The sequence below is a fragment of the Neophocaena asiaeorientalis genome, unplaced genomic scaffold (assembly GCF_003031525.2).
Source record: "Neophocaena asiaeorientalis asiaeorientalis breed wild unplaced genomic scaffold, Neophocaena_asiaeorientalis_V1.1 scaffold4, whole genome shotgun sequence".
Lineage (NCBI taxonomy): Eukaryota > Metazoa > Chordata > Mammalia > Artiodactyla > Phocoenidae > Neophocaena > Neophocaena asiaeorientalis.
The window spans coordinates 2,442,102-2,460,062 of NW_020173682.1; the positions used below are offsets into that span (position 1 = coordinate 2,442,102).

General features: G+C 40.9%; 1 protein-coding gene across 2 annotated transcripts in view; it reads left to right on the forward strand.

Moving 5' to 3' along the window:
- The window catches only part of TMEM236 (transmembrane protein 236), a 49,950-nt gene that overhangs the window by 14,967 nt on the left and 17,022 nt on the right, over positions 1 to 17,961 (forward strand). For both annotated transcript variants that reach the window (XM_024750146.1, XM_024750144.1), the window contains 2 exons: positions 2,328 to 2,400; positions 5,898 to 6,039. In XM_024750146.1, the coding sequence (XP_024605914.1) occupies positions 2,328 to 2,400; positions 5,898 to 6,039 (215 nt within the window). The remainder of the gene's footprint in view (positions 1 to 2,327; positions 2,401 to 5,897; positions 6,040 to 17,961) is intronic.

Below are 17,961 nucleotides of genomic sequence, written 5' to 3' on the forward strand. Positions count from 1 at the left end.
CCCTGCATCGGCAGGCGGACTCTCAACCACTGCGCCACCAGGGAAGCCCAGATAACTGTATTTCAATATAATTGCTTTGTTTTGTAGTCTATGTATTTTGTGCATTTAAAAATTCTATTCTGAGAAGGGTCCATAGGATTTAGCAGATTCCCAGGAAGTTTATTGTACAAAAAAGATTTAGAAACATTGTTCTAAATGCTGGAGCTAAAGTAATGAACAATTCAGATAAGGTACATAGTCCCGTGGAACTTACCTTGGGGATAGGCACACAGGAGCCAGACATGGAAGATCTATGATCTAGATTTAGGTCTGCGATCTAGAGACACCCTGGCAAAAAGGAAGAGCCAGTGTAAGCCTGGAAGGTGGGGCAAGCTTGGTGTGACCACAGAATAACCAGGGTGCTAGTATGGCAGGATTAAGTGGATGGTGGGGAAGAGGTAGGTCATTCTAAGTGAAGAGAGTAGGAGAAATAAGAGAAACCACATCACGTAGAACACTTAGGCAACAGTGATAGGTTTCAATTTTATTCTAATTACATTAGTCATACATTGAAAATATTTTTTAAATCTCTAAGATATACAAATGAGTGTATTTTGTGGTAAAATACACCTAGCATAAAATTTACCATCTTAACCATTTTCAAGTGCACAGCTCATTGGCATTAAGTACATGAACATTGGTGCGCTACCATCGCCACCATCCATGCACAGAACCCTCTTCATCTGGCAAAACTGAACCTCTAGCCACTAGACAGTAACTCCCCATTCCCCACTCCTCCCAGCTTTGGTGATTTTTGAGCAGGGCAGTAACAAGAGGTGTTTTACATTTGAAAAATCAGACGTTTGCTCTATGGAGAAAATATTGCTAGGCAAGAAGAGGGACACTAACAGGAAACTGGTTACGAAACACTGCAGATGAGATATGATAGTGAGAGAACCACAGTGTTGGCAGAGGTTGATTCAAAATACATTTTGGCATTAAATCATCAGACAGCATTTGATGATGATTGGAATGAGTATGGGTTCTTTTTTAGGCATGTTAAGTTTGAGTTGCCTATTAGATTAGACATCTGAGTGGAGGTGCCAAATAGATAGTTGGGTGTCCAAGTCCAGAGCTCAGGACAGAGGCCAGTGTATATATACTATAGTCTATTTGTGAGTCATGGGCAAGTGGGTGGTGTTTAAAGCGATGGAATTGGCTGAGATCATCAGGGGAGATAATATAGATAAATAAGGGGTGCAGGAATAATCCCTGGGGCACTCTTATTTTTTAGAGGTCAAGCTGAGAAGAGGACTCTATGAATGCCCCAGCTAGCCTCAGAGAGCTGAGTGCTGCAGGAATCTGGATCTGGGCTCAGAGAAGGAGGCAAAGCTACCAATTTAAAATTCCATCTTACCTCTGGTTTTAGCAGGTTGTACTGAGTCTGGCTATGAGAGATGAGCTATCCACTGCCCTATCTTATGTCTATACCTAGAACATCTAGGAGGGGACTGGGGTAGAGTGAAATGGTGGGACCAAGAAGAATTCTTAGTCGTTTGTAAGACTCCAACAATACTTTTTGAACTTAAACACATACTATTCTATATATGTAATTCATATAATACGTATTTAACTAAGGAAAGAGGGGATGAATATTTTACTATAGAAAACCTGAGTATATTTTATCTTCCCATAAATTAGTGATGTTAAATACACATTTTAATTCTCTCTGTCATGATAGACTATTATATATTCTATCTCAATAGCTATTTGTTTGGTTGATCATGCAAGGCTTAAAAAGTGATCCAAAAACATTTAAAAACTATGTGATTTTTACGTCTATATGATTTTTTTGGGGGGGAGGTGGTTCACGTAAAAAAATCCAGGTGTTTTCACTCTAAGTCGTCTTTAACTATCCAACAGTATACTGTTTCTAAATATATTGTTTGAAAAAATCAATTTTACAACGTGGGGTATTGTATCACTTGAGAAGGTCATGCTGTTCGTTTTTTCAGTTGGTCGCCAGACCCTGAACTCTTGGGCAGGATTCTGATGAATGGATTTTGAAAATATTGAATGTCATTTGTCTTGTACTGTGATGCTTTTAGCAGTCGATGGTTTGCTAATTATTTGGAAACCTCTCACCCCTTTGTTCTAGAAAAGCATTCCGGCTTTTGTGTGTGTTCCCCTTTGCCATACACAAACATTTGGGAAATGGAAATAGGGAAGTAGTAGCTTCTTAGAAAAACTATAGATGAATGGAACAGGAACTGCAAAATCGGCAAAATGTAACAGGAACTGTTGATCTTGTACATTATTGCTTTTGCTTATTTTTTCTCCTTTGCTAGGAGACCTGTTATGATGATGTGTGTAATCCTCACCACGCTTCCCAGCTTCAGCTTTTCTATAGCAGTGACCGAGGTATGGAATTTTGATTTCTTGTCCTGCAAGATTTTGAGTTTTTAAAATGTCCCCTGTTATTAAAATTTCATAGAGTGGTATGCCCAAACAAATTTCTCCGGTTTTATTCTAAGTTGCAATATATATATTTAAGGTACTAAGATCATTGTTACCTCTGTGATTGTGGAGGAAAGTATAGCAGCCAATTAGAAAAATTGCTTCTGTGTTTGTATGTGTGAGAAAGGAAAGTTATTTGAAAATAATAAAAAAGCAAGGAATTTGAGAGTACATCCACATGTGTTTCTTCTAACCTGATGTTTTTCATGAGTGTCCTCGGTTCTAAATGGAATATCCAATCAATATCCAAGGGAACAACCACTCACATGCTAAAGCTTTGATAAGATTCCATTGACAAATAATTTGTACACGATGTTTATTTGAAAATAAATTTGAGTTTATGTTTCAATAAATGCAGCTACAAAGGGACTCTGATGAATGGATATCAGCAGGGCAGGAATACTATAGGCAGAACTTTCAGCCTGTGAGGACTCTTACCCAGAGAGTTCAAAGCAGAATACCCTGCTAATCTTACTAATTTTCAAGGTGCTGTGAAAGATTTAATTTTATTTATTTATTTATTTATAAGATTTTCATTTACATGCTGAGCAGGTAGTCATTAAGTGCTTATTACATGCCAGGTACTGTGTTAGAAACTGAGGATAGAGCACTTAGAAAATTTGACAGTCTCTGGCCTTCAGTAATTTTTTATTGACAGTAGAGAGAAAAATAAACAGGCAGTTAGAATAGGTATGATCAGTTCTGTGAGAGAGGTGAGTACCAGGTAGTGGATGACATCATTAGAAATGACATGACTGTTGGGAGATGTCCTACATGTAGCATTAGGACAATACATGAACACACAGAATAACCTCAGAAGGCCATACAGATGGACTTTGCATCAAATTGCAACACACAAATATTTTAATCTAGATTTATCATTTTCTCCTTCCTCCCCAAAGACCTTGTAAAGCACTTGGGAGGTTCCCAAGAGCTTTGAAAATTCAGTGTACAACACTTTCAAAGAACACCACTATCACAGATAATGCTCTATCTACAGTTTAATTGCTCTTTTGGGGATTCTTTCCCGTTATGTCTCACCCGCTGTTGGATATTTTTCTTTCCTTTTTTCTTATTTTTCACTGAAATCTAACACAAAAACAGAAAACCTCACACAACATAAATACACAATGTTAATGGAATACCACAAAGCAAACTCCCATAGAAACACTACTCAGGTCAGGGCTTCCCTGGTGGCGCAGTGGTTGAGAGTCCGCCTGCCGATGCAGGGGACACGGGTTCGTGCCCTGGTCCGGGAGGATCCTGCATGCCGCGGAGCGGCTGGGCCCGTGAGCCATGGCCGCTGACTACTCAGGTCAAAAAATAAAACTTTGTCAACGCCCTAAAAGCCACTTCCAATGACTACCTTTCCCTCCATCCCAAAGGTAACTTCTATCTTAACTCCTTAATACCACAGGTACCACAAGTTAGTTTATCTGTTTTTGAAAGTTTTATGAAGGGAAATCAAATTATCTATTATCTATCTACCTACCTATCTATCTAATTTATCTCTGGCTCCTTTTATTCAAAAGTATGATTCCTTCATGTTTTTCTGGTTAGCTGTAGTTCATTCATTTCCGTTCCTATATATCATTTCATGTTATGAATTTATCGTAAAGTATTTTATGAATTCATCATTTTATGAATATATCATACTTTATTCATCAGTTCTACTCTTTGTTTTTAAATGGGCAAAATATTTTAATAGGCATTTCACAAAGAAGATCTACAAATAGCAAACAAGCACATAAAAATATGCTGAACATTATTGGTCATCAGAAAAATGTAAGCTAAATCACAATGTGATACTACTACATACCCACAAGAGTGGTTAAAATTTTTTTTGTTGTTTTTTAATTAATTTTTATTGGAGTATAGTTTCTTTACAATGTTGTGTTAGTTTCTACTGTCCAGCAAAGTGCATCAGCTATACGTATACATCATCAGTTCTGCTCTTAATGGCCGTTTCAGTTTCCAGTTTTTGCTGCTGTGAATATCCTGGAACACGTCTCTTGGTGCCCATGTGCAAGCATTTCAGTTGGTTAAATGTGTAGGAGTAGAACTGATGGGTCACAAGATGTTCAAGTACTCAGTTGTAACTGACAGTGTCAGTTCTTCAAAGAGAGTATACTAATTTACACTTCCACCAGCAGAGAACGAGCGATCTTCATGTTCCTCATCCTCAGCAGAACTTGCATTTTTTTTTTTTTTTTTTTTTTTTTTTTTTTGCCTTTCCCTCTCCCCTCCCCTCGTAATTCGGGGGCTCTGGTGCACTCAGGCGGGGGGGAGGGAGGGGCATGGAGTGCGGGGCGGGCCTGCGGCGGCAGGGGCCAGCATGACGTTGCACCAGCCTGAGGCGCGCCATGTGTTCTGCCGGGTAAGTTGACCCTGGATCCCGGGACCCTGGCAGTGGCGGGCTGCACAGGACTTTTGTCTCTGTGGGGACTTTCTAGCCTTTTGGGATGTCAGAGGTCTTCTGCCAGCGTTCAGTAGGTGTTCTGTAGGAGTTGTTCCATGTGTAGATGTATTTCTGGTGTATCTGTGGGGAGGAAGGTGATCTCCGTGTCTTACTTACGCCATCTTCCCCTCATCTCTCATGTTCATTTTAGAATCAGCTTGTCATTTTCCACAGAAAAGTTGGAATTTTCATTGAGGTTGTATCAAATTGTATCATTTTTTAAAATCTTATTTTCTAGCTCCTTGTTTTTGGTGTGTAGGAATAATTTATCCATTTTGGGGAGATTTTCCCCGTTTATAGTCATATAGTCTATGAATAATGACAGTGTGTTTTTCTTTCCAATACTTACACTGTTTATTTCTTTCTCTTGCCTTGTTACACTGGCTAGGACCTCTAGTACAGTGTTGAATAGAAATGGTCATGGTATAACCTTTGTCTTATTCTTGATCTCATAGGGAAAACTCTTAACATATCACCATTAACATGATGTTTGTCATAGCCTTTTTTGTAGATACCTTAACAGATGAAGGAAGTGCTCCAAAGCCGAGCTGGGTTTACCCAGCTCTCCCTTCTTGGAAGACCCAACACTCTAATGTTTGCCCCCCCAGCTCTTTGAGCTAGGACTCTCAGAGGCTCTGCTTAGCAGTTGGGTTGGGAGAGATTCCCCATTCCACTATTCCAGGAGCCTACTGTTAACTTTTTATGCACATTTACCAAGCTCTGTCTTTAACTGAAAGCTCTTCCATTGATATGAACCCTTATTACATCTTTAGAAATGGTTCAAAACCTTGTGGGGTTGAGCACCTAAAAAGCTGAAAACCAAGCTTCTAGTCTTTTAGTAAATGTATGTATAATTAATTTAGCACTGCTTTCAAATCTTCAAAGAATTGTGAACAAAGAAAGTACAAAAATTTAATGCTTCTAAATGGTCTTCTGAAAACAGGTTCAAAAGAATATTAATGCTTCCACTTGTACCTTACCGGATATGTTACCTGACCTGCCAGTCTCTTTGGTTCTGACCTGCTTGATCATGGTTGATATTATTGAAAAACTCAGGACATATCCTCTTAGAGGGAGGCAAAAGAGTAAGTATTCTTTTAAATACAAATATTTTTTAAAGTTTCACATATAGTTCACCTTTCTCCCACTCTTGTCTGTTGACATGTTCAATGATATTTTTTAAGAGCTAAGATTACAGATAGAAGATTACAAATGAAGATATCCAAATGTAATTGTAGCTATACAGTTATTCTTTTTTGATTTTGATAGTACTGACAAATGGATAAAGTTACTAAATATTTAATACTAAATCTTTAATGTTTATTCTAACATGAAAATTACCTAAGTAAATTATTATAGATTTGTATTTTTAGGAACTCTCTCAAAACCTTAAGTTGAGATGAATAGAGAGTTTAGTCTGCATACCTTTGATACAGGAATTAATATGACTGCTGCAGATACGTCCTAGAGATTTCTGTGTTTTTAATCGTGGATTGTCAAAAAGCTAAAGATCACACTGAAAAGCAAGATATGCCACATTCTTCCAAAGGGAGCTGTTGAAACTAAATATTGGTTGGCCTTTAAAAAAACTATTTTGTTAATTGAATATTTTGTTTGGTCAGTCAAAAATTCCCTCAACTTTCATTTAATTTTATGTGATGGTATCTGTGTTTGATTTACAGTATTTGCATGGTATGGTTATTGTATGGCAAAGATTTTGCATTTGAAATGGGTAGGTTTTGTTAATCATTCCCTGACGGAGTGGGTGGGAGAAATTGAGTGAGTCATAGGAGAACGCTTTGGGGTAATAGGGCAACTACTACAACCAGGAAGGAAAGCACTAGACTTATTTCTTATGAGCCATCACCCCTCCAGTCACTCTTGCTCCTCAGATTGAAAAGCAAAACTGAGTTGGAGGCCACCAGGAAACCTGAGACTCTGAGCTTCATATTTTGCACTTTGCCCTTGGGCGGCAGATGATAGACTGTTAACATAACACAGGTGACAAGGTAGATAAGATGGCAGCCAATGAGTCTGTTGAAGAAAAGGTGCTCCCAAGGTACATCTGCCCTCCACAGACAAGTGTATTTGTCTTAAACTGAGGATATTTGGGAATCGCCAAACCCTTTACTACTTCTGTAGACTGCTTAATGACAAGCCCATTTTGAAATTGGACTGTTTTTAATGAGTCTGTATTTTCCAGGTTAATGTGAAGTTGCTACGTTTTTAGTGAAAATTCTCTTTTAAAAAATGCACATGTATATTTTTGGGAATCATTTATTGGCGTTTTATATTTTAAGTGATGAGTTGGATTTTTAAAGGGGCATTTTCTTTGTATTCAGAAGTAGTGATGAAAAGAGAATCAAAATAAGAGAACCTCAAGGAAGAAGTCAGTCTTGGGGAGAAGACTCTAGAACATCTTGTTCAATTGCTGCTTCTTAGTTGAAGTGCCTCCTTCTTGAGCTTTTTCTTCTCTGCTCAAACTTAGGAAGGTTAATGTCTGGTTAAATAGCGCCACCGTTTAATAAAATCACACTTTAAAATACTAGCATTCATTCAAAATACCTTTGTAAATATTAATTATATGTGTATTTAATTTTTGTGCAAACTTTGAACTCAATTAGTCTCCTATACTCATTTTAACAGGCATACTAATAAAATCAGTTGTGTGAATTTTTAACCAATGGGGTATTCTCATTTATCCTCTGGAACGTAAATTAATACATAAACTCATAAACATAATACATAAATCTGAATATAACCAAGTATGCTATAAATATGGTTTCACTGCATGTGCTACCTCAGAATCAAAGCAGTAGGTTAAGGGTGTGTGGCAGCAAAGTTTAGAATAATTTGTGTCCCTTTAGAAAATGTTGAGAAAGAAGTACATTCTCTTCTTTGCTATCCAGATAGTTTGACATGCATCCATACTAGTCAACTTACAGCAGTTTTCACTTTATACCAGATGAAACTGAGGTACTCTGCAATGCTTGGATTTATGGACACACTTGCACTACCCTACCTTGAAGTACAGTTGAGTTACAATGCTGTGTTAATTTCTGCTGTACAGCAAAGGGGTTCAGTTGTACATATATAAACATTCTTTTTTATATATTCTTTTCCATTATGGTTTATTACAGCATATTGAATAGAGTTCCCTGTGCTCTACAGTAGGGCCTTGTTGTTTGTCCATTCTCTATATAATAGTTTGCATCTGCTCATCCCACACTCCCAGTCCATCCTCCCCCACACCCCCTCCTAACTATACTGTCTTAATTCCAAGCTACCAAAGTTTGATCTTTGTATAGTTTTTCTTTTTCTAAATTTAAAAATAAAAGTTCTATATTTGACATATGCTTAAAACAATCTTTCGTGGCCCAAAGAATGCTTTCTGCTAACTTCATACTACCAGTTGAAATACCGAAGTATCAAGTGATTACCAAGCCGTAACATTTAAGTGGATCGTTTCCCATAGACTGGGGCTCACTTGGGAATATTTTTTGGAACACAGATCTCTGAGGCATGGCAATCTCACAGATGCACATAGCACCTAATAGTGTCAAATCCCGGTCATGAGAATAAATAATAAGAATTCAATGTATAGCCTGCATGTCCCCCACTCTTACTAGTATGTGGGTACAAATGAGCACACTTTTACATTTCCATCTGAATTTTGCTAGCTCAGTCCCAACCTGTTAGTGACTGGACCTCCATTTCTCTTCCTCTCCCGTATTGTTCTCTCTCCCATGTTTTAATTTTTTTGGCTGCGTTTTGGGTCTTCGTGGCTGCGCGTGCGCTCTCTCTAGTTGCAGCAAGCGGGGGCTACTCTTAGTTGTGGTGTGCGGGCTTCTCATTGTGGTGGCCTCTCATTGCAGAACACGGGCTCCAGTAGTTGTGGCACGTGGGCTCAGTAGTTGTGGCTCGCAGGCTCTAGAGCACAGGCTCAGTAGTTGTGGTGCACGGGCTTAGTTGCTCCGTGGCATGTGGGATCTTCCTGGACCAGGGCTCGAACCCGTGTCCCCTGCATTGGCAGGCGGATTCTTAAACATGGTGCCACCAGGGAAGCCCCGCTCTCCCACTTTTAAATGAGACCCTAGATGGATCTCCCGTGGTCTCATTTGTTGGTCTAGACTGTTGAATATCTTCTTGCCCCTACTTTCCTCTCAGCTGTCTTTCTCATGTTCAGACAACTTTGTGTGCTATTTTCCCACCATCCCTGCTCGACTCTGCTCCAAACACCCTTAGTTATTGCTGCTTCTTGCCTCTGGGATATCGCTTGATGTCTGCTCTTGTTTTGAATTGATTACCTTTCCCCTGCCATTGGAGTATTGACTTCCCTCCCCTGAGTTCTATGTTCCTAGAGAAGTCCCACACAGAGTCATGGAAGGGCTATTTTCACTTAGAAACACAACCCTTTTATCCCCAGAATGTATATGGAATCAGACTGTCTGGGCTTTAATGATTTCAAGTCATGGCCATTCAATCCACTGGAGACCACTGTTTCCTCTCCTGCCACTAGATGTTCTGGCTGATTCTGGTAGAGCTAGACTCCTTCTTCTTTGGGAGTGGCTTTTTTTCTGAGAAGCCTCATAGTTTGTCCTTACATCAGCCTCACCTTTATTGTCTGAACCCCAAATCATGGTCACCGTTAGATTTTCCTCCCTGCCCCCACCAAGATTCCTTAACTCCCATATAAACCAGTGACTGCAGACAGACATATAAGGGAGTCTGTGGTTAGGAAGTGAGTTTTCAGTTCTCCCTGCAGGACTTATTAAAGTAGCATGAACCCAGCTTGGGCACCATATTACAAAGCAGTATAATAGCGTATCGTGGTTAAAGTACTGTAGGGCCCCAGGTGATGGCAAACTTCATTTTATCTAAGGTGCTGGAGGTCAGAAAAGACTAAGGGGAATACCTGGAATTTGTACGAGTTTGTAGGCAGACATGGTGAAGAAAGCTTTCTCCATAGAAGGAAGGTTGGGTCTCTAGAAACTCAGGTGTCCATGTAATAAACGGGCATGTTTGGGAAGCAAAAATAACTTCGGCTGCATTTCTCACCCTGAATAGGCAAACCTAGCGCTGGAACGGAAGTTGCCTTCTCTTTTTTTTGTGGTACGCAGGCCTCTCACTGTTGTGGCCTCTTCCGTTGCGGAGCACAGGCTCTGGAGCGCAGGCTCAGCGACCATGGCTCATGGGCCCAGCTGCTCCGCGGCATGTGGGATCTTCCCGGACCGGGCCACGAACCCATGTGCCCTGCATCGGCAGGTGGACTCTCAACCACTGCGCCACCAGGGAATCCCCCGGAAGTTGCCTTCTTAAGACCAGCTACTGTTTGCTTTTCAAATAGTCAATTTGGAAACCTCCAAAGCTGTAAAGATCTTCTGGAGGTGGGGAGAGCAGGAGGGGGAGGCTGAACTGGGGTCTCTGGATGCCCCAATTCCTACTTCAACCAGAGGAACACAGCTTTTGTTTGTTTAGGAGTGTTTTATGTAAGATTTCATTGGAAAAAGTGCTTCTTCTAAATGTCTGCAAATCAATGTAGGACCTCATTTAGAGTTGTTGGCTGTACCTATATCCAGCCAATTCTCAGCATCTCCAGCCATTAGTCCCATGATGACAGCACACAGCCTAGAAAAAAATGTAACCCCCTCCAAGTTCTTGTGATCGTTGCTGCTCTGGGGTATGAGACGATGCAACACAATCCAATCCCATCTAATACAGTTCAGTTCAGCTTTGCAGACAGACTGGATCATCCCGGTGGAGTACACACAGGTTTGAGGCCCAACACATACAGAAACCAGATAACATTTTTAACATTCCACTTTTGAATTTTTAAAATTTCCCATGTTTTCTGTTTCTCCAAAATAACACATATTTATTTAAGGATTATCAAATAGACATAAACAAAAAAGAAGAAAATGGAAATCAACCAGAGTTCTACACACTAGAGATCTAGAACTGATAGCATCTTGATGGGTGTTCTTAAGAAAACCTACTTTATAACTTTTTTTTTCCCTCAACAATGTGTGGTGGGTATCATTCTTGTTAAAAAATGGTGGATATTGGGCTTCCCTGGTGGCGCAGTGGTTGAGAGTCCGCCTGCCGATGCAGGGGACACGGGTTCGTGCCCCGGTCTGGGAAGATCCCACATGCCGTGGAGCGGCTGGGCCCGTGAGCCATGGCCGCTGAGCCTGCGCGTCCGGAGCCTGTGCCCCACAACGGGAGAGGCCACAGCAGTGAGAGGTCCGCGTACTGCAAAAAAAGAAGTGGAGATTATTCTTGTTATTACATCTTCTACTGCATCATTTTTGTTGGCTGAAAAACATTTCCGTGTATTAATGAGCCATGACTTACTAACTTATTGTTGGACAACTAGATTTTCCCCTAGTTTTGAGCTATTGTAAACACGACTGTTAATGACTTGTTCGGAAGTGAGAAGGGTTGAGAAGAAAAGGACAAGGATGTGGTTAAAATGAGTAAGGTGGTGTTTGTTTGAGTTGGGCAGGGGAGACAAGCCAGGTGAGAGGACACAAGTGTGGATGGTGCAGGGGGCCTATGTTTACAGGGACCCTGTGCTGTGTATGGGAGCCATCAGCCACTGTGCGAGGTAACTAGCCAAGCAGAGGCTGGGGACAGAGTTAACTGCTGCTGGGCGGCAGCCGAATGATGTCAGGATGATGACCATAGACAGTGTCCTCAGAAGACCCTGAGCATCCGCACATGCCCAGACTCCTTGGCAACAGCGCTTGCCAGAAGAAAGGGACAGTTATGGACTGGCTGCTCATGAGGACAAACACAGAGGGGGTCGCAGGGGGTTGTACCAAGGGGGTGGCAAGATGGTTTGGCTATATTAGGGCTATCTGCATAGTCAGACGTGACTGGCTAGAAGTGAGATGGACAGGCTGTTTGAGTGGAAACCATCATAGCTCTGCAGAGGAGGCGGTTTCCATCAACACATCAGTAACAGGTGCAGCGTAAGGTTTTCAACTAAATCTGCTCTCAGTGGCCCTACTCCAGTTCCTTCCGTGTAGCCTCAGAGACTTGAACCAAGTGCTGCAGGGACTTTGGCAGCACAGATGATTATTTCTTTAGGTGAAATGCCTCCGTGTGCGACTTTGGGCTCAAAGGATATGCAAGGTTTTAAGGCTGGCACCTGTAATTTTTTTAAAGTTCTCCAAGCAATTCTGATGCCCACCTTGATTGAGAGCCTTTAATTATACATTAGGAACTGAGACAAAAAACAAGTTAAAAGCCGAGAGATGAAATCCAAATTCCTAAAGGAACCTCCTTTCCAGATTTCCTTGGAATGGAACTCATCACTCTGTAACCAAATAGAATATAAGAGACGTCACAGAAGGTAAAAGAAAAAAAAAGGGGGAGACATTACTTTTCTCTGAATAAAATGAATGGCGTTTTGAGTCCCTCTTTGCTTCTTTTTCAGAAAAAGCTTATCATACAATCTGAGCCCAGTGTGTGAGCTGGGTTTCCATAATGTGTTTTGCAATGTGGTTAGAGAGTACGTGTGAGGAACACTGTGTTTGCGGCCATGCCAAGAAGGGGGAGGATTTCCTTTTAAACCCTCCCTTTGCTATTTAGAAGAAGGAAGTTTCAGGAAAGTATGTCAGCTCTAGGATTGTTTCCCCTTCTCAAGAAACAAGTAGCCATTTACCGGACTGGGAGTGAGAGAAGGGTAGAATTTCTGATTTATACCTTCTACAGAGGGACCAGCTGTCAGGATTAGGACAGTATAGACCGAGCCAGAAACTGGACTGCAGTGGGTCCCTGTGTCAAAAGGCATGGGCCATCGGGTGCTGCCAGAACTGAGTTAGGACTCCCTTGAATTAGGACAGCTTTCCATGATTGTAATAATTTGGCGTTTAATTGTTAATTTTTTCCTAGGGAGGTAATAAAATGTGTGAACAATTTTAATACATAAAGTGAGATTTTTGAGAATTGCAAGATATTTTCAAAATAAATATTTTCAAGGACTCTAAGAGTAAGGGAACCTAAAGAATTCAGCATGCATTACTTTATAATAGCAACAAAATTGTATGGCCCCAGCAAGAAATTAAAGGCATAGGTCACTGATTTTCAGTATCTTGATTTCCTTGTGCAGGATTGAAGAGAGTGACACAGGTTGTTGAGCTGGTGGCCAGACAGCCTTTTGTTTACATCGTGTATACATCAGTGGTAGAGTCCAGTGCATAGGGACACCAGTTTGCTCAGACTCTGCTTTCACAGGTGATTTTAGGCCCCCAAGTTCCCCCTTTTCAGGTGGGATGGATGTTCCAAAGCAGCGGTCCCCAACCTTTTTGGCACCAGGGACCGGTTTCGTGGAAGACAATTTTTCCACGGCCCCATGCGGGGCGGCAGATGAAGCTTCCCTCGCTGGCCCACCGCTCCCCTCCTGCTGTGCGGCCCGGTTCCTAACAGGCCGAGGACCTGTACCCGTGTGTGGCCCGGCTGCTGGGGACCCCTGCTCCAAAGTATGCTTCCTATGAACTCACAAACGCTTTCTTCTGGGAACCGCGCATCGGCGCTTTCCCCTGCCTGGTGCCTCCTACTGCCGCCAGTGCCCGGGAAGCTTTTGAATCCCTTGAGCCACCCCTGGCACCCCTGGGGATGCCGGCCCGAGTCCAGGGGCTGTGCAGGCGCTGTGCCGCGCATGCGTGCACTCTGCTGGGCCCACAGCCAGCGGTCTTCCCTTACCGTTGAGCTGCACGGGCCCCAGGCTGCACTGCCAGGAGCTCCAAATGCCTTTCAGGGTTTCTTTACCAAATCAGTCCGTGGTCTCGCTTAAAGGGCTCCATCTAGCACCCAGGCCAGAGGATAGTCTGTGCAGGATTCCCAAGTCTTCCTGTGATGGGAGGGGATTGAGAGCATGGGGGCCGGGGTTGGGGGGAGGGCGGGTATTATTCAGCCTGGTTTTGACGCTTTGGCTTACCTGCCTTAGTGCAGATTTTTTTTTTCCCTCCAGAATGCGCATGGCTCCATCATGCTCATAGTCTCCGGAACAGGAATTCCTCCCATCTTTTATGCAGCAAATCTTTATGGAGGATCTGTTCCATACCAGACACTCCACTAGGCTCTGGGAGTGAAGTGATGGGTGAAAACAAGCAGAGCCCCCATTGCATGGAGCTCACTGTCTAGTGGGTGTGGTACCACGTTTCTGAAGGACACTAACAAATACCTATGATTAAAACTGAGGTAAGGGCTCGGAAGGCCACAGATCAGGCTCATTCCCACATGTGTCCATTTTTGTCACCCTGATTGGGCTCACACTGGGGATTCTAGCTCTGGTCTATATCCAAGCACTTAACTAGTAGAGGAATTTCAAACCACTTAGAAATCTAGAATTATTTATTGTATATATTAATGCATATTATATACTTATTACATTGTTAGCATAATTCATATTATCATTATTATAGTATACACAATATATTAATATAAATGTAGAAAAATAAGTTTTCTACTTATGTACTGTAAATTAAATTACATTCTCTCAAGAACAAATACTGTATGCTAACACATACATATGAAATCTACACACAAAAAAAATGGGTCTGAAGAACCTAGAGGTAGGACAGGAATAGAGACGCAGACGTAGAGAATGGACTTGAGGACACAGGGAGGGGGAAGGGTAAGCTGGGACGAAGTGAGAGAGTGGCATGGACATATATACACTACCAAATGTAAAATAGATAGCTAGTGGGAAGCAGCCGCATAGCACAAGGAGATCAGCTCAGTGCTTTGTGACCACCTAGAGGGTGGGATAGGGAGGGTGGGAGGGAGATGCAAGAGGGAGGAGATATGGGGATAGATGTATACGTATAGCTGATTCACTTTGTTATACAGCAGAAACTAACACGACAATGTAAAGCAATTATACTCCAATAAAGATGTTAAAAAAAGGAAAAAATAAATTTAAAAAATTAATTAATTACATTCTCTGATATAAACACATATCAAAGAGGAGAAGGACCAGAATATCCCAAATGAAAAGCTGAAGATTAGAAAATGAAGAAAGTTTTCTCAACCTTAACAAATGGAATTTTTAAGAATCGATAATATTGTCAGTTTTTAGCAATTTGTGTCCAGTATTATAGGGAAAGATGGTCTTTAAACTACCAAGACTTCCTGCCGTGTCCTCAGACAAAAGAATTCCCTTAGAATTTCACATTGCCTAAAATTCAGAAATGAATTTATTTCTTGTCAGATTTATGCAATGCCTAGCAGGGAACTGGAACTGAATCTGAGGGCTTTTGAATTTACCAGATCACAATACAATGCCTTTTGTAAAGAAAGTTGTCACAATTGTCTCACAACTGAGAATGTATGCCCAAGAAGTCTTGCAGAACTGATGATAGGTTGAATTCATTAGTATTATTAATTATTATTATTTGATGAAACCGTGCATACAGTTTTGAGCACAGAGAGTAGTACACTAGTCAGTGTTTAAACAAACGTCTCTCCGGGTGGGGGTGGTGGGGAAGCCCTGATTTGTAGCATTCGCCAGTTTTTTTCCGGCGTGAATACTCTCACAGTGACCAATTTACAGATACCAAGGTGGTGTCGCTGAGCACTGATCACGGAGTTGAGAAGAGGTACACATGGCTATCAGCTGGTGCAAGCTGTCTCTGCCTGCATAGGGTATATCTGTGCAGTAGCATATTTCTTTGTGAACAGGCAAATCTAAGAATTAAAGAATTAGTCTCTGTTAGTTTGACACTATGTCTCCAAAGTTTTGACCTCCCCTGATACATGGGGTACTGGGTAGCACTGTAACTATAACCAAACTGTTTACTGCATTCTATTTTCTGTTCTCTTCTAATTCATTTAAAACAATTATTTAATGCACATAGGGCTGTTTCTCTGTGTCACGCACTATTTTAAATGCTTTACAAATGTTGACTCAATCCTTCATCATAACCATGCTGGGAGGTCGGCGCGGGGTTTCGTCATTATTACTTGGCAGTGACGTTACTTGTCTTCCCAACCTCAGACGTGCTCCTCAAAGGAAACTGTGTATAGACACAGGTCAGCGAGTTTAGTCAGTGGAGATGGTGAAAATAACAATGTTTGTAATTTGCATTTTAAACACTTAAGAGTATCAAAGTGTTTATTTTAGATGGAGTGTATTTTATTATTTATTTGTATATTTGTTTTATTTTATTTTTTTAAACATCTTTACTGGAGTATAACTGCTTTACATTCTGTTAGTTTCTGCTGTATAACAAAGTGAATCAGCTATACATATACATATATCCCCATATCTCCTCCTTCTTGCGTCTCCCTCCCACCCTCCCTATCCCACCACTCTAGGTGGTCACAAAGCACCCTGTTGATCTCCCTGTGTTATGCGGCTACTTCCCACTAGCTATTTTACATTTGGTAGTATATATATGTCCATGCCACTCTCTCACTTTGTCCCAGCTTACCCTTCCCCCTCCCTGTGGCCTCAAGTTCATTCTCTACATCTGCGTCTCTATTCCTGTCCTGCCCCTAGGTTCTTCAGAACCATTATTTATTTATTTTTAGATTCCATATATATGTGTTAACATACAGTATTTGTTTTTCTTCTTCTGACTTACTTCACTCTGTATGACAGACTCTAGGTCCATCCACCTCACTACAAATAACTCAATTTTGTTTCCTTTTATGGCTGAGTAATACTCCATTGTATATATGTGCCACATCTTCTTTATCCATTCATCTGTCAATGGACACTTAGGTTGCTTCCATGTCCTGGCTATTGTAAATAGAGCTGCAATGAGCATTGTGGTACATGACTTCTTTTGAATTATGGTTTTCTCAGGGTATATGCCCAGGAGTGGAATTGCTGGGTCATATGGTAGTTCTATTTTTCATTTTTTAAGGAAACTCCATACTGTTCTCCATAGTGGCTGTATCAATTTACATTCCCACCAACAGTGCAAAAGGGTTCCCCTTTCTCCACACCCACTCCAGCAGTTATTGTTTATAGACTTGTTGATGATGGCCATTCTGACTGGTGTGAGGTGATACCTCATTGTAGTTTTGATTTGCATTTCTCTAATGATTAGTGATGTTAAGCATCCTTTCATGTGTTTGTTGGCAATCTGTATATCTTCTTTAGAGAAATGTCTGTTTAGGTCTTTTGCCCATTTTTGGATTGGGTTGTTTGTGTTTCTGATAGTGAGCTGCTTATATATTTTAGAGATTAATCTTTTGTCAGTTGTTTCATTTGCAAATATTTTCTCCCACTCTGAGGGTTGTCGTTTCATCTTGTTTATGGTTTCCTTTCCTGTGCAAAAGCTTTTAAGTTTCATTAGGTCCCATTTGTTTATTTTGTTTTTATTTCCATTTCTCTACGAGGTGGGTCAAAAAGGATCTTGCTGTGATTTATGTCATAGAGTGTTCTGCATATGTTTTCCTCTAAGAGTTTTATAATATCTGGCCTTACATTTAGGTCTTTAATCCATTTTGAGTTTATTTTTGTGTGTGGTGTTAGAGAGTGTTTTAATTTCATTCTTTTACATATAGTTCTCCAGTTTTCACAGCACCACTTATTGAAGAGGTTTTCATTTTCCATTGCATATTCTTGCCTCCTTTATCAAAGATAGGGTGACCATATGTGCATGGATTTATCTCTGGGCTTTCTATCCTGTTCCATTGATCTATCTTTCTGTTTTTGTGCCAGTACCATACTGTCTTGATTACTGTAGCTTTGTAGTGTAGTCTGAAGTCAGGGAGCCTGATCCCTCCAGCTCTGTTTTTCTTTCTCAAGATTGCTTTGGCTATTCGGGGTCTTTTGTGTTTCCATACAAATTGTGAAATTTTTGTTCTAGTTCTGTGAAAAATGCCAGTGGTAGTTTGACAGGGATTGCATGGAATCTGTAGATTGCTTTGGGTAGTAGAGTCGTTTTCACAGTGTTGATTCTTCCAATCCAAGAACATGGTATATCTCTCCGTCTGTTTATATCATCTTTAATTTCTTTCATCAGTGTCTTATAGTTTTCTGAGTA